General features: G+C 40.6%; 1 protein-coding gene across 1 annotated transcript; it reads left to right on the top strand.

Annotated features, from left to right (window-relative positions):
- Window positions 2,126-4,187, top strand: LOC109350555. The gene is made up of 3 exons (XM_019591781.1): window positions 2,126-2,264; window positions 2,830-3,148; window positions 3,641-4,187. Exons 1-3 carry the CDS (start codon window positions 2,126-2,128, stop codon window positions 4,185-4,187), a joined length of 1,005 nt encoding a protein of 334 aa, XP_019447326.1.

The following is a 14,287-nucleotide window of genomic DNA, read 5'->3' as shown; positions in this document are numbered from 1 at the left end:
ACTCGGAGGCCATGAAGGTTCGCACCCTGAGCCCAGAAGTGGCGGTGCATATTTTAGTGTTAAGCTTACAGGATGGCTTCTTCAGACAAGAATTGGCTATATATTCAGACCTCACAATGGAAGAAATTTGATCTAAGGCTCAATAATTTATCAACCTGGAAGAAACCCATCCTAACCGCCCACCCACCGAGCATAGAGAATACCAACTCCCCTAACAGGAAGCCAAACACCCAAAAACACACGAACACCCTCGAGATGACCCACCCCGACCACCCAAAGAACCTAAATACACCTCCTACACCCCCCTCAATGCTAGTCGCACTAGAATCTTGCAAGAAGTTATGGCCACCCACCTAGTCCAACTCCCCAAACCTAATTCAGGTAGGAAATTAGGGACCCAAGACTGCTCCAAATATTGTGATTTTCAAACCTTCTTTGGACATGTAACAGAAGAGTGTACCTAGTTGAGAGACACTTTTGAAAACCTGATTCAAGCTGAACATTTGCGACAATTTATTGCAATGTTCTTTGTTGCTAAGAGGGAATGGTCGCTAACTGGTGTAGAAAGACCAATGATGAATGTGCGGTAGAAAGGTGAAGAATTAGGGGATCTGGTCGGATGCTGTTTGGACCTTCCGCGGGAGGTACTTGAAAAGGTTCTCCAACGATCAAGTAAGTTGAATATACTAGAGAGATAAGAAGAGTAAATAAGAGAGAGGTTGGAGTAATAAATGTAGCAATAAATGAGGGAAATGACGAATTAATTGTACTCTCTATATGATCTTTCATATTTATAGATCTCATAGAATGATGAGATGGTATATGGTCAATGGTCAGCCTCTAACGGGTATAAAGGATGTTCTCTAGTCGTCCTTCCTTGTCCTGTGAATCTACTCTTGTCGAATTGTCGAGGACAAGCGAAATGTGCAGGTGGCGTGGCACGCGACCTGCTATCTAACATTAAAGGCGGGTCAGCGGCGCATTAAATGGTGGGTCAGATGTGCATTACATGGTGGGTCACAGGCGCATTAAATGGTGGGACATATATGTTAATGTTGTGTCAGGAGCATATATAGTTTGTTATAAGTGGGTCCATCCGAGACGATGATTGGGGTATGCATGGTACTATATGTAATGCTCGGAACAGAAGGCGATTACCTGGTTAGGACCAGGGTAGAACAGTTGCCCCTAGTCTACTAGGATGGTCAAGGATTATTAAGCAGGTGGACTCTGGATTGGAGGTTACCCGGTTAGGACCAGGGTAGAACAGTTGCCCCTAATCTACTAGGCTGGTCAGGGATAACCGGGCTAGTGGAATCTGGATTGGCGATTACCTGGTTAGGACCGGGGTAGAACAGTGGATCAGGGGTGGCCTAGGTGCATGCGACTGATGTGGTGTGGTCGGGTAGGTGTAGGTATAGGGGTAGTTCCTGGTGGTTATATGTTTTTAGGTTAACACGTGGAGGATTGGTAGCATCCCTTCTTGTGACTTCGGGTGTTCAACCGACATGTCTACTTGTTTCAGTTCCATCGTCTGAATTTCTGTGCAACCGTTAGATTGCCCTCGAGTGATTTTGAATGGGTGGATTAGCGTTTCAAATTGGGCTTTTGGGGGGGATATGGGCTTGGGTCTTTCCTATAAATATGGGTCCCTTCTCCCCACATTCTCCATTCTGTCTTCTTACCGAGTTTTCAATCATCCTGCAATGCGAACGAATTTTCTTCACCAGACCGTCTTCCCTCTTTCCAACTTTTTTAACCGGTAATTCCTCCTCTCTTTTTGTTTTTTATTTCTTCTAATCATGACCGGGGGGGATGATGATTTGGAGGTCTTTCCTAGGCACCCACCGATCTTTGAGTCCCCCAATCTCTATCATCAAAAGCATCAGTATACACAGAGGGGCGACCTCGACGATTATCTCTATCTGCCCTCTTGTGTGACGTAAGGGTGAGAGATAACAGAGGCGACGATAATGTCGTGGACCGGGCAGCCTTTTACAAGAAGTGGGGTCCAGTCTTGGATGATATATCCAGTTCAGAGTCTGATACTTTTTCTGATGACAGGTTACTTATGGTGAGGAATTTTGTCGACCGTGCTGATCAATACACACTTCCGCCATAGATGATGGGCCTAGAGTCTCCTTATTGGTGGGTTGACCGGGAGGTCGTTGGTAGCCCTTCATTCTATTCGGTGGAAAAACAACATCGAGTAGAATTGTTGGCCCATCCAACTGAGGGTATATCGTGGCGCAGATCAAAGGTTGGTGATTATTAGTTACAATTCATCCGGTTATGATCCGATCTATCAAAGGTTGGTGATTATTAGTTCCACTTTATCCAGTTATCATCTGATCTATCAAGACTTGGTGATTATTAGTTACAATTCATCCAGTTATTACCTGATCTATCAAAGGTTGATGATTATTAGTTCTAATTCGACCAGTTCTTATCCGCTCAGCCAAGAGTTGGTGATTATTATTTCCAAGTCATCCAGTTATGATCCGATCTATCAAAGGTTGGTGATTATTAATTCCACTTTATTTGATTATCATTTGATCTATAAAGACTTGGTGATTATTAGTTCATTCGAGGTCATTAAGTTGATATTCGGGTAACGAAGACAGGAAAGCATGAAAAAACATAAGTAATAAACATAGGATAAATAAAGGATAACTGATCATCTGGGGGACAATTCTTCCGGGTACCAATTTATGTCAATCAGGATATAATCAGATCCCCATGTACCCCCAGATCAAGACAAGACCGCCTTCATTACACCAAAGGCGGCTTACTGCTACACAATTATGCCATTCGATATGTAAAATGCAGGGACCACATACCAGAGAATGATGAACACCGTTTTCGGAGATCAAATTGGAAGAAACATGGAGGTCTATATGGACGATATGATCGCCAAAAGTCTAACAACGGAAGATCATGTGACTATCCTAAATGTTGCCTTCGACCGCTTGCGCAAAATTAATATGTGCCTCAACCCAGAAAAGTGTACATTCAGAGTCGAAGCCGGCAAGTTCTTGGGATTTCTATTAATAAGCTGGGGTATTGAGGCCAACCCAACAAAATGCCAAGCATTTATAGACATGCGCAACCCGAGATTAGTTAAGGAAGTCGAACAACTTAATGGGCGGTTGGCAGCCTTGGCTAGTTTTCTCCCTGCATCCGCCAAAGACTCCCTCCCACTCTTCTAGCTCCTAAAAAAGAGCAACACTTTTACTTGGTCGGAAGATTGTGAAGTAGCGTTCCAAACCTTCAAGCAATACCTAGCTACTCCTCCTGTGTTTTTTAAACCTACACCTTTTGAGACACTGTATGTCTACTTAAAAGTAACAGACAGGGTCGTAGCAACCGCTCTAATAAGAGAAAATGAATACGGTCAACACCCAGTATACTTCACCAGCAAGTCATTACAAGGCCCAGAGCTCAGGTATCAAAAATTGGAAAAGATCGCATACGTCCTCTTAATGGCAACAAGACGGCTATGACATTATTTCCAATCCCACTCGATGGTGGTCAGAAATAATCAACCTATCCGCCAGATTTTGCACAAGCACAAGTTAACCGGACGGATGATCTCCTGATCTATTGAACTGTCACAATTTGATATACGGTATGAGCCCAGGACGACTATCAAAAGCCAAGTCCTCTCCGACTTTGTTGCTGAATTGACCGCACAACCGGGTAGATCTGAGCAGGTATTGACCATCTATATCGACGGTTCATCAAATCCCCAGGGCAGTGGCGCAAGGGTCTTATTAGGTAATGTCCAGGGGGTGACCATTGAGCACTCACTCACCTTCACCTTTTATACATCAAACAATCAAGCGGAATATGAAGCATGCATTTTCGATTTGCAGTTGGTCAGAGAAATCAGGATGGAAAAGGTCTCCATATACAGCGATTCCCAGCTCGCATTCTCTCATATTATGGCGGCCTATCAGAACAAAGATGTGTTACTCGGAAAGTACCTGGCCAAGGTTAAGGAACTAATGGCCAAGTTCGAAACGGCCTCCATTCAACACGTTCCAAGGGAGCAGAATATCCGGGCAGAGATTTTGTCAAAATTAGCAAGCACAAAGAGCCCGAGTAATAATAGATCGGTGGTGCAAGGGACAGTCCTGCAACCTAGTGTCATAACCATCGAGCAAATACAGATCCCAGACGATTGAACCAACCCAATGATCAGATACTTGACCAACTGCGACTTGCCGACAGATCAGAAGGACATGCAAAGGTTCCTCCAGCATAGTCCATGGTTAACAATAGTGCAAGGTTGTTTGTACCGCCAGGGCATTTCTACTTTAATGCTTAAATGCCTCGGCCCCGATAGAGCTCGATATGTCCTCCAAGAAATCCACGAAGGAAGTTGTGGTCATCATCTCGACGCGACATCACAAACCAAGAAGATACTCTAAGCTGGATATTATTGGCCAACCATGGAAAGAGATGCATCCAACTACACAAAAAAATGCACACCCTGTCAGTTGTTCGCCGACCTCCACAAAGCTCCACCTAAAAAGCTCACACCCACAATGACCCCATGGCCATTTTTTAGATGGGATATGGACATTCTGGGACAATTCCCACAGGTATCCGAACAACTTAAATTCCTGATAATGGTGGTCGACTACTTCACTAAATGGATCAAAGCTAAGCCATTGTCCAACATCACGGCGGCCAACATCCAAAAATTTACTTGGAGGAATATCATAACACGGTTCGGGATACCCGCTCCAATTGTCACTAACAATAGAACTCAATTTTTCGACCGCAAGTTCAGGCAACTGTTGCCCGACCTCCACATCAAGTAGCACTTCACTTCAGTTGAACACCCTCAGACAAATGGTCGGGCGGAAGCGGCTAACAAAGTCCTCCGGCGAGGGATAAAAAGAAGAATGCAAGAAGCCAAGGGAGCATTGCTAGAATAGTTGCATCATGTCATGTGGGCTTACCGCACAACTCCTCACTCCACCACCGGGAAATCACCTTTTAACCTCACATACGGGGTCGATGCTATGATCCCGATAGAGATCGGCGAGCCCAAATGGCGAACTATGCACTTTGATGAAACCGCCAACTCCACTATCCTAAGACACAACTTAGATTGGATAGAAGAAAAGAGAGACTGATCCAGAATCAGAGAAGCCGCCACCAAAAGGAGGACCACCATGAAGTATAACAAGATTGAAGTACCAAGAGGATTTGAAACATGCAGTCTAGTACCCAGGAGAGCCGATGTCGGTAAAACGAAGGGAAAGCTAGCACCGAATTAGGAAGGGTCGTACCGAGCAGTCAGCAAAACTGGATAATGAGCCTATAAACTTGAAGAGTAGGCAGGAAAGGAGATTCCCCGCACTTGGAATGTGACAAACCTACGCCAATTTTTTGTTTAGAAAAATATGAATATTGTACATTAGACTATAAACGACTGAAAAAATGATGTCATCAAACCATTATCTATATATTGGCGAGGTATTATTCCAATGTTTTTTAAGAGAAAATCCCCCTCGGCGGGTCAGTTTACAAACCCAAGGCAGGGCCAAGCCCCCTCGGTCGCCATCAAAAAACACCCCTAAAAGCGTGGGCTAGTCCCTCGTTGACGGTGGGTCAGTTCACAAACCCAAGGCAGGGCCAAGCCCCCTCGGTCGCCATCAAAAAACACCCCTCAAAGGCATGGGCCAGTCCCCCTTTGACGACAGGTCAGTTCACAAACCCAAGGCAGGGCCAAGCCCCTTCGGTCACCATCAAAGAACACCCCTCAAAGGCGTGGGCCAGTCCCCCTTTGACGGAAGGTCAGTTCACAAACACAAGGCAGGGCTAAGCCCCCTCGTTCGCCATCAAAAAACACCCCTCAAATGCGTGGGTCAATCCCCCCTTTGTCGGCGGCTCAGTTCGCAAACCCAAGGCAGGGCCAAGACCCCTCGGTCGCCATCAAAAAACCTCTCAAAGGCATAGGCCAATCCCCCTTTGGCAGTGGTTCAATTCACAAACCTAAGGAAGGGTCATGTCCCATTTAACCGCCATCAGGTACCACTCGATTGTCCAACATAAAGGTGAATGATTATTAGTTCTGATTCGACCATTTCTTATCCGCTCAACCAAGAGTTGGTGATAATTACTTCCAAGTCATCTAGTTATGATTTGATCTATCAAAGGTTGGTGATTATTAGTTCCACTTTATCCGGTTATCATCCGATCTATCAATACTTGGTGATTATTAGTTACAATTCATCTGGTTTTTACCCGATCTATCAAAGGTTAACGATTATTAGTTTTGATTCGACCAGTTCTTATCCGATCAGCCAAGAGTTGGTGATTATTATTTCCAAGTCATCCGATTATGATCCATTCTATCAAAGGTTGGTGATTATTATTTCCAAGTCATCCGATTATGATCTGATTTATCAAAGGTTGGTGATTATTAGTTCCACTTTATCTGGTTATCATCTGATCTATCAAGACTTGGTGATTATTAGTACAATTCATTCGGTTATTACTTGATCTATCAAAGGTTGATGATTCTTAGTTCTGATTCGACCAATTCTCATCCAATTTATCAAGACTTAGTGATTATTAGTTCATTCGAGGTCATTAAGTTGATATTCGAATAACGAAGACACAAAAGTAGGAAAAAACATAAGTAATAAACACAGGATAAATAAAGGATAAGGAGCATTTGAATTGCAATTATATCCTGGTTACATCAAAACATACAATTACAAATCGCCACCCCTACGCGGAACCGGAAGTTTCACCGAACTTTCCCCATCATCGGCGACCAGGTCCCCTTCAGGGGTAACCATGGCGTCTATCCGGGTCCAAGACCAGTCAGAGTTGGGGAAGACCGATCAGACTTGTGTGAAGGAGTTGTCCCACCTCGCACTAGCCGCTGCAACGACCTCCTCCTCCAGATCCTAGTAAGACGCCTTGAGCTGCACCAACTCCTCGGTTAATCGAACAATGTCACCCTTGTTCGTCTCATCCCGCTCGTCGGCTAAACGCACCTTTTGTCTCCAGGTGACGTTTCTCTCCTTCAGCTCGGTCCAGGCAGTTACAAAGGGCCCCGATTTCCCACTGGGCAAATACCATATGAGCCTGAGCTTGCAACGCAGCATCCCGGGCATCTTGAGTTGGTATGTCAACTCTGATAGTTGCTCGCTGGCGGTCAGATTCTACTCCTCTTGAACCTTGAGCACCTCAACATACTTTTTCTCCAGCTCATGGAGTTCAGCCGAGTGCCGCTCTTGAAAATTGGCCAAAGCATCCTCCCCGACCCGAGTTGCCAAGACTCCCTCACCCTCAAGATACTTGGCCACAGAGGCGGCCAAAATCCCAGCCTCCCGAACCCGCCTCAGAAGATCAGGTACCGATAGCAAGTCCATCCTCTCCAGCACTCCAGGATTGAGCAGGCCTGTCTCCACAACCTTGGGGACCCGATACAAAAAAGGAGGCTTGGCAACAACCTTCCTTTTTCCACTACTAGCGGTGCTCCCATTGGTTGGCGCTTCAGCATGGGGAACGAGCACCCCATCAGGCATGACTTCTTCCCTGGTCAAATCCACCGAATGAGTATCAGATGGAGTGGAAGCAGCTATGACTGGAGGATCAGGAGAAGGAGGTAGAACGACGACCAAAATAGAAGGTTTCCCGAGTAAAGGATCTTCCCAGGCCAGAGAGTCAAACCTTGCCTTCTTGGTAACCTCCGCACTCTTCCTTTTTAGAGTAGCCCTCCCCAGAAGACCTGATCGGTCGAACTGGTCACCCATAACAACTACTCGAAAAAAGAGGAAAATATGTCAAAACCAGACACAATACAAAAAAAAACGGGATGGGGAATACTACATTTCCCAGATGCTCACCAACTTCAACCTCGAAAACATGATCCCCCTGGACCAACTTGTAGCAAATTACAACCCGACCCTCCTTAACCCAAGCCAACATCTCATCCACCACCTCCCTTTCCCGACGGTTCAGCTTATCGTACGAGAAACTGAAGGACTTGGCCGATTTTTAATGGATTCCCATGCTCCAAGAGAAGGGGAACCGAATTTACCCATTGGGCCCATAAGCCCACGAGTGCTGCTCGCCTACAACCTTTATCAGAAAAAACCCGGTATTCCATCCCTTAACTAATCTCTCGAAAGCTTGGAAAAGGGCACGCCTATTTGCAGATTGAAACGAGATCCACCCAAGCCGACCAGCGTCGCTTTCATCTTTGTTGGAGTTGTTCCCCACCTGGAACATCCAGAAAAAAAAAAGACGGAGCGTACATGGGCATCCCATGACCTCACAGAAAATCTTGAAGGCCCGAATAAACCCACAGGAGTTGGGATGAAGATGGGAAGGTAACTGGTTTAGAAAGACCGGTGATGAATGTCCGAAAGAAGGTGAAGAATTAGGGGATCTCGTCAGATGTCGTCTCGACCCACCGGGGGAGGTACCTGAAAAAGTTTCTCCGACGAACAAGTTAGTTGAATATTCTAGAGAGATAAGGAGAGTAAATAAGAGAGAGGTTGAAATAATAAATGTAGCAATAAAAGATGGAAATGAGGAATTAATTGTATTCCATGTATAATCTCTCATATTTATAGAGCTCATAGAATTTCGAGATGGCATCTGGTCATTAGCCAGCCTCTAACGAGCATAAAAGACGTTCTTTGGTCGTCCTTCCTTGTCCTGTGAATATGCTCTTGTCGAATTGTCGGGGACAGGCGAAATGTGCAGGTGGCGTGACAAGCGGCCTGCTACCTAACATTGAAGGTGGGACAACGGCCATTAAATGGTGGGTCAGAGGTGCATTAAATGGTGAGTTAGAGGTGCATTACATAGTTGGCCAGAGATGTTAATGTTGTGTCAAGAGCATTTATAATTTGTTATAAGTGGGTCCATCCAAGGCGGGGATTGGGGTATGCAGGATACTATATGTAATGCTCAGAACATATGGTAATTACTCGGTTAGGATCAGGGTAGAACAATTGCCTCTAGTCTACTAGGCTGGTCATAGATTATCAGGCTGGTGGACTCTGGATTGGCGATTACCCGATTAGGTAGGGGTGTAAGCGGTTCCGGTTTAAACCGCGAAACCGATGGAACCGAACCAAACCAAACCGCAAAATATGGTTCGGTTCGGTTTCGCGGTTCGGTTTCGCTGTTCGGTTCGGTTATTTTTTAAGGAACCGTTTATGTTCGGTTCGGTTTATGGTTTTAGAAATTTAGGAATCGTTAGAACCGAACCGAACCGCATATTAAAGAAATATATACTAGGGATTAAGAAATAATATTTTTATTATTGTTTAAATTCTTCAACCAATTTTCTAGCTTAAATTATCAATTTTGTGTGAATTGTAGTGTTACATATGTTACTAAATTGTTATTAAGTTAGTATTATATATGTTATTAGTTAGTAAAATGTTTCCTAATGTCTTATGATTTGGAACATATTTTCTAATTTTTGTGATATTGAGTTTGAAACCAACATATATCATATATTGTTATACATGTATTGTTACATGTGTTACTAATTATGAAATGTAAAGTTATAAATGTAACTATTATATATTTTACTAATTGATATATATGTTACTTAATCATGAAGTGTATATATATGATTCAAATTTTTTTATAATAATAGTACTAATGTTTAAGAAAGCTTGATAATCTTGCAACAAAAAACAAGCCAAAGACTCAAGGGTGATATCTATAGACTTAAGGGTTTGTAATTTTACTTTACTAGAAGTCTTAAGATGATTGCCTTAGGTCGAGTCTAGGTTAGGTAAACCTATATGGGAGTCTCACAAGAAATAAGAATGAACAAGACTAAAATTGAGACATAACTTCTAGAAATGATATAATAAGTAAGCTCATGCATCTACATACATGGTTTTATGCAATAAGGTATAACATATTTGAAAAACATGTATTGCATGATCATATGTCATATAGGTAGTTTACCATTCCTCAAGAAACTAAAACTTATACAGCATAATCGATTATGTATAATGTTAATCGATTATCACAATTATAGTAGCTAACCAATCTAAAACTTATGGTGTGTTAATCAATTAAGTCATTGTTTAATTGATTAAAACATAACTGAAAATCAGTTTTTAACTGACGCATGTTACCTACAATTTTTTTTTTCCAGAACTCACCATCACATTACTGCTTAGATGAGCTGGTTTCACCCCTCCATATAGAATTGTAGTGCTCCCTTGGATTGACTTCTATGTTGGTTGAAAAGGTTGATTTTTTATTTTCAGCCAATTGCTTAGCAAGTTGTCCAATCTGAATTTCCATGTGCCGAAGGGATGCATCAATGTTCTTCTGGTTGGACATGGTCATCTGCATGAATTGATTAAGTGTGTCCTCGAATATGAATTTCCATGTTCCGAAGGGATACATTAGTGTTTCTATCTTGAGTTGGGTGTTGGAACTGATTGTTTCTTGGGTAGGACCGAGGTGGTGGTTTATGAGGATTGTCCTGCCTCCAAGGTTGATTTCCTTGATACTGATTACTACCCCCCCCCCCCTGGGAAATTGTTCTGAATGTTTTGTATCGGGAGATTGGCTACAAAGTGGACTACCTCATTCTGGGGTTGACAGTAGCCCATTTCATGACCATTAGCACAATTGTCGCACCTAAAATCCTATTTCTTTAAAGATACCCTTATTTGTTTGGGCAAATCATTAAGCTTTTGGGTCACTTCATCTAGTTGTTGTTGAAGAAGATTATGTTGAGCCAACACAACATCCATTGGGCTCAATTCAAGAATTCCACCTCTCCTTGGTGGTGGTCCTCTCTAGTGCTAACTTTTATCATTTAAGGCCATGGACTAATGATATCATTGGCCTCCTATGGGTGTTTTGTTAATAGATTCTTCCCTGCACTTGCATTCAGAGTCCACTTATGTTTCTACTATAATCCATTTATGAAGATATGGATTTGGGTCTGAACATCAAACTCATGGTTTGGACATTTTCTTAACATGGATTTCAATATATCCGAAGATTCGTAGAGACTTTCACCAGTTGGTTGCACAAATGTTGGATAGGTTGTCTTCAAATCCTTGAACTTTCCTTGCGGAAAGTGTCTATGCATGAAATTTTCCTCCACCAGGTTACAGTTACTCTAGATATGTGGGGGTAGATCCAATAACCACTCCTTGGCTTTTCCAATAAGAGTTAAAGGGAAAAACCTGAGAAATACAGTCTCCTCTTCTGCCTCAAAAATTCCAGTAGTTCCTACCAATTCAAAGAACTTTGTAAGGTGGTTATATGGATCTTCATGATCCAAACCAACAACAGGATTGACATACATTAGTTGTACCAATCCATACTTCATTTATGGTGGTTTTTGGTTGCCAGATGGCCTGCCTATTCTGATCATGTTCTGAGGTTTAAACTGACAAAGCCTCAAACATTGGGTTGGTTATCTATCCTTGAACCATCAGCATATTGTTGATTGTCAGCCATTGGGATTTGTGAAGATTCTACTTCCTTCTGAATAAATTGTGTTTGCTTTTCTTTTCTTTGTGCTTACTTTTTCTTTCTTAAAGTTTTTTTCTAGTTCAAGATCAAGAGAAAATTATACCTATTTGTTCGTGAAATTCATGCACAAAGAGACTTCTATCTATTTCAAAAAAAAGATTCGTAAAGAGGAAATTTAAAGACAAATGATTTAAAATATTTGTAATTTACATTTTTATACAAATTGTACAAAAAGAAAAAGAAAAAATTTATGCACAATTATTAATTATATAATATGCTATATAACAATTTTCTATTATTAAAGCAATTCCTCAGCAACGACATCAATTTGTTGAATGGAGATTTTGGTTGGGTTGCAAGTTAAGAGTGACTGTGATGAATTTATTTATTTACTCCCATTCGGATTCCATTTAACCATGCCATAAATGGTTGGTCTCTATTTATTAAGTTAATAATATCATTTCTTATGAAAGGTTAGTATAAAATAATAAAAAGAATAAAGTTAGTAGTTTAATTGTACCACTTTTTGCAAAGGGTTGGTCTCATAATAAACCGTACCATTTCTTGTGAAATGTTGGTATAAAAAATAAAAGAATAAAACAATAAATAAATTGTTAGATGCGAAAAAGTAAATGATTCGAATTAAATAAAAATAAAGAATTAGTAGTTAGTTGTGGAATGTAAATGACAGAAAGTAAATGTTAGCAGCGAAAATAATTACAGTAATTCAATGTTAGTGGTTAGATTTATTAATTCATCAATCTTTTATTGTCAACTAACAATCCATTGATTGAATTGCACTTTTTGTATATAGTTTCGATTCAAAAAGTTACAAATCATGAATTGATTTGTACTTTTGTGAATAGACTATGTTTTCAATGAATAAAATTTATTGATAACATTTTAATATTTTACACTTGCGTCTCTTTCAAGATTCAATTGTAGCATAATATAGGGTTATGTCGAACCACAAGGAATTGGCTAATAGAAATGTGATCATATAAGCATATTATCGCAAAAATAATGATTAACAACTTTTTTGAAAACTTTATACAAGTTGTGTAATACTTAGGTTAATTTCGTACACCATGTCTTAATCTTCAATCCAGTGTCCTAGAATAGTAAAGATGATTTTTAAACCTGGTATAATACACTAAATAATAATTAACTGCCACTCGTTGGAGTAGGTTGTCACACCCTAGTTCAGGCTTCGTGAACATTATTTAGCCTTCAAAACAAGTTGCTTAAAATAGATGATTTGATATGGCAAGTGAACTAAGGTGTAGGTTATAATTTTTACTTCACTTGTCAACACTTTAGGAAGAAGCATGCTTTGGATCTTTAAATCAAGTTTTAAGTGATGAAGGTAAAGCCGCATTAGGAACTTCTTAAAGTACAAAAAATAACCAAAAGTAATAACTTGAAAAAATAGAAATAAAAGGATGATACAAATGAGGTAAAGAAATAACATTACACCATAATCCAAATCAATATGTAGGAGCATTAGCCATCTGTCCAATGATGAGATGCTTTTGTATCCAAGCCTAAGCAAATCATGTGCACATCTTTTTGGCCTATGTGGACAACTCTTGGCTTGATTTTTCTCTTGATCTTTTTCTTCTCTTTTTATCTCCTAATAATTTTAAACAAAGAAAAGGAAAAGAGGTGTAAAATAATATATATATCAACTATGAAAATTCATCTAAAAAGTGTTCAATTATGTTGGTTTTCTAAAGTTTGCATGGGATAAGTGCCATAAAAAGTATATGAAAATTAGCTATTTTTGGCACTTATCATCATTGTCACTGGTAATAATGCAACACTTGGAGTTAAAGATTACCTTGTTACCTTTGTCACACAATTGGCTAATTCTTAGTAGGTTATGATGTAAGCCTTCCACATAGAGCACATTCTCGATGATAGTTTGTTAATCATTACCAATCTTACCAACTTTAAGTATCTTGCCTCGATTGTTATTAACATAAGTGACATGACCCTTTTCCTTTGGTGAAAGATCAATAAAATTGGACTTATCACCCGTCATGTTCCTAGAACATTCGTTGTCCAAATACCATTGATATCCAAATGTCCTTAGGCACACTAATAAAAGAAAGATCACTTGCTTGGTTTAGGTACCTAAATAGTCTTGGGTCCCTTAATGTTATTTTTCTTGGGATTGTGTCCCTTTTCAATCCAAATATATTCACCTTTAGGTACACCATGCAATCTAAAATGGCAAGAGTTAGTAATATGACCATACATATGTTAGGTTTCAGTGGCTAAAATACACCTAGAAGGGAGGTTGAATAGGTGTAGCGGTCAAAGTATCCGCTTTTCGCAAACAACATATAATGCTGAAAACCCCCAGTTTAATCGATTAACACAGAAAGAATAATCGATTAACTGCAGCCTTTTAATCGATTAAAACAGCTCAGATCGCACAAACAGATTCAGTTTCTTGTACGACAAGCAACTGAGATCGAAGCAAATATACAGAGCTAACATATATATCAGAGTTACAACAGTACAATATAGAAACAAATTATTACAGTTAATACAACTATACAAAGTAATCGATTAAAGCAGTAAAGAGAGTAGGGAAAGAAAAGCATACAACAAGGATTTTATCCTGGTTCGTTTGCGGGTCCACTTGCAAACTACATCCAGGCCTCCCGTCTGATCTGGGAGATTTTTCTTCACTATAATCGAAATAACATTTTACAAACAATTCTTTCAATTACAACACTTAGACACTTTCTTGAAAACTAAAGAACCTTATCCC

Source organism: Lupinus angustifolius, chromosome LG06, assembly GCF_001865875.1.
Source record: "Lupinus angustifolius cultivar Tanjil chromosome LG06, LupAngTanjil_v1.0, whole genome shotgun sequence".
Taxonomy (NCBI): domain Eukaryota; kingdom Viridiplantae; phylum Streptophyta; class Magnoliopsida; order Fabales; family Fabaceae; genus Lupinus; species Lupinus angustifolius.
The sequence above is the reverse complement of the archived record's forward strand: the minus strand, read 5'-3'. Positions and strand labels throughout refer to the sequence as shown.

Bases quoted from the DNA above. Each gene is read 5' to 3' on its own strand.
- LOC109350555 (XM_019591781.1), top strand. From the start codon at position 2,126: ATGGGCCTAGAGTCTCCTTATTGGTGGGTTGACCGGGAGGTCGTTGGT. The intron at 2,265-2,829 runs GTGATTATTAGT...TGTAAAATGCAG, and splicing joins GTGGCGCAGATCAAAGGTTG to GGACCACATACCAGAGAATG. The intron at 3,149-3,640 runs GTTGGCAGCCTT...GTATGAGCCCAG, and splicing joins GTCGAACAACTTAATGGGCG to GACGACTATCAAAAGCCAAG.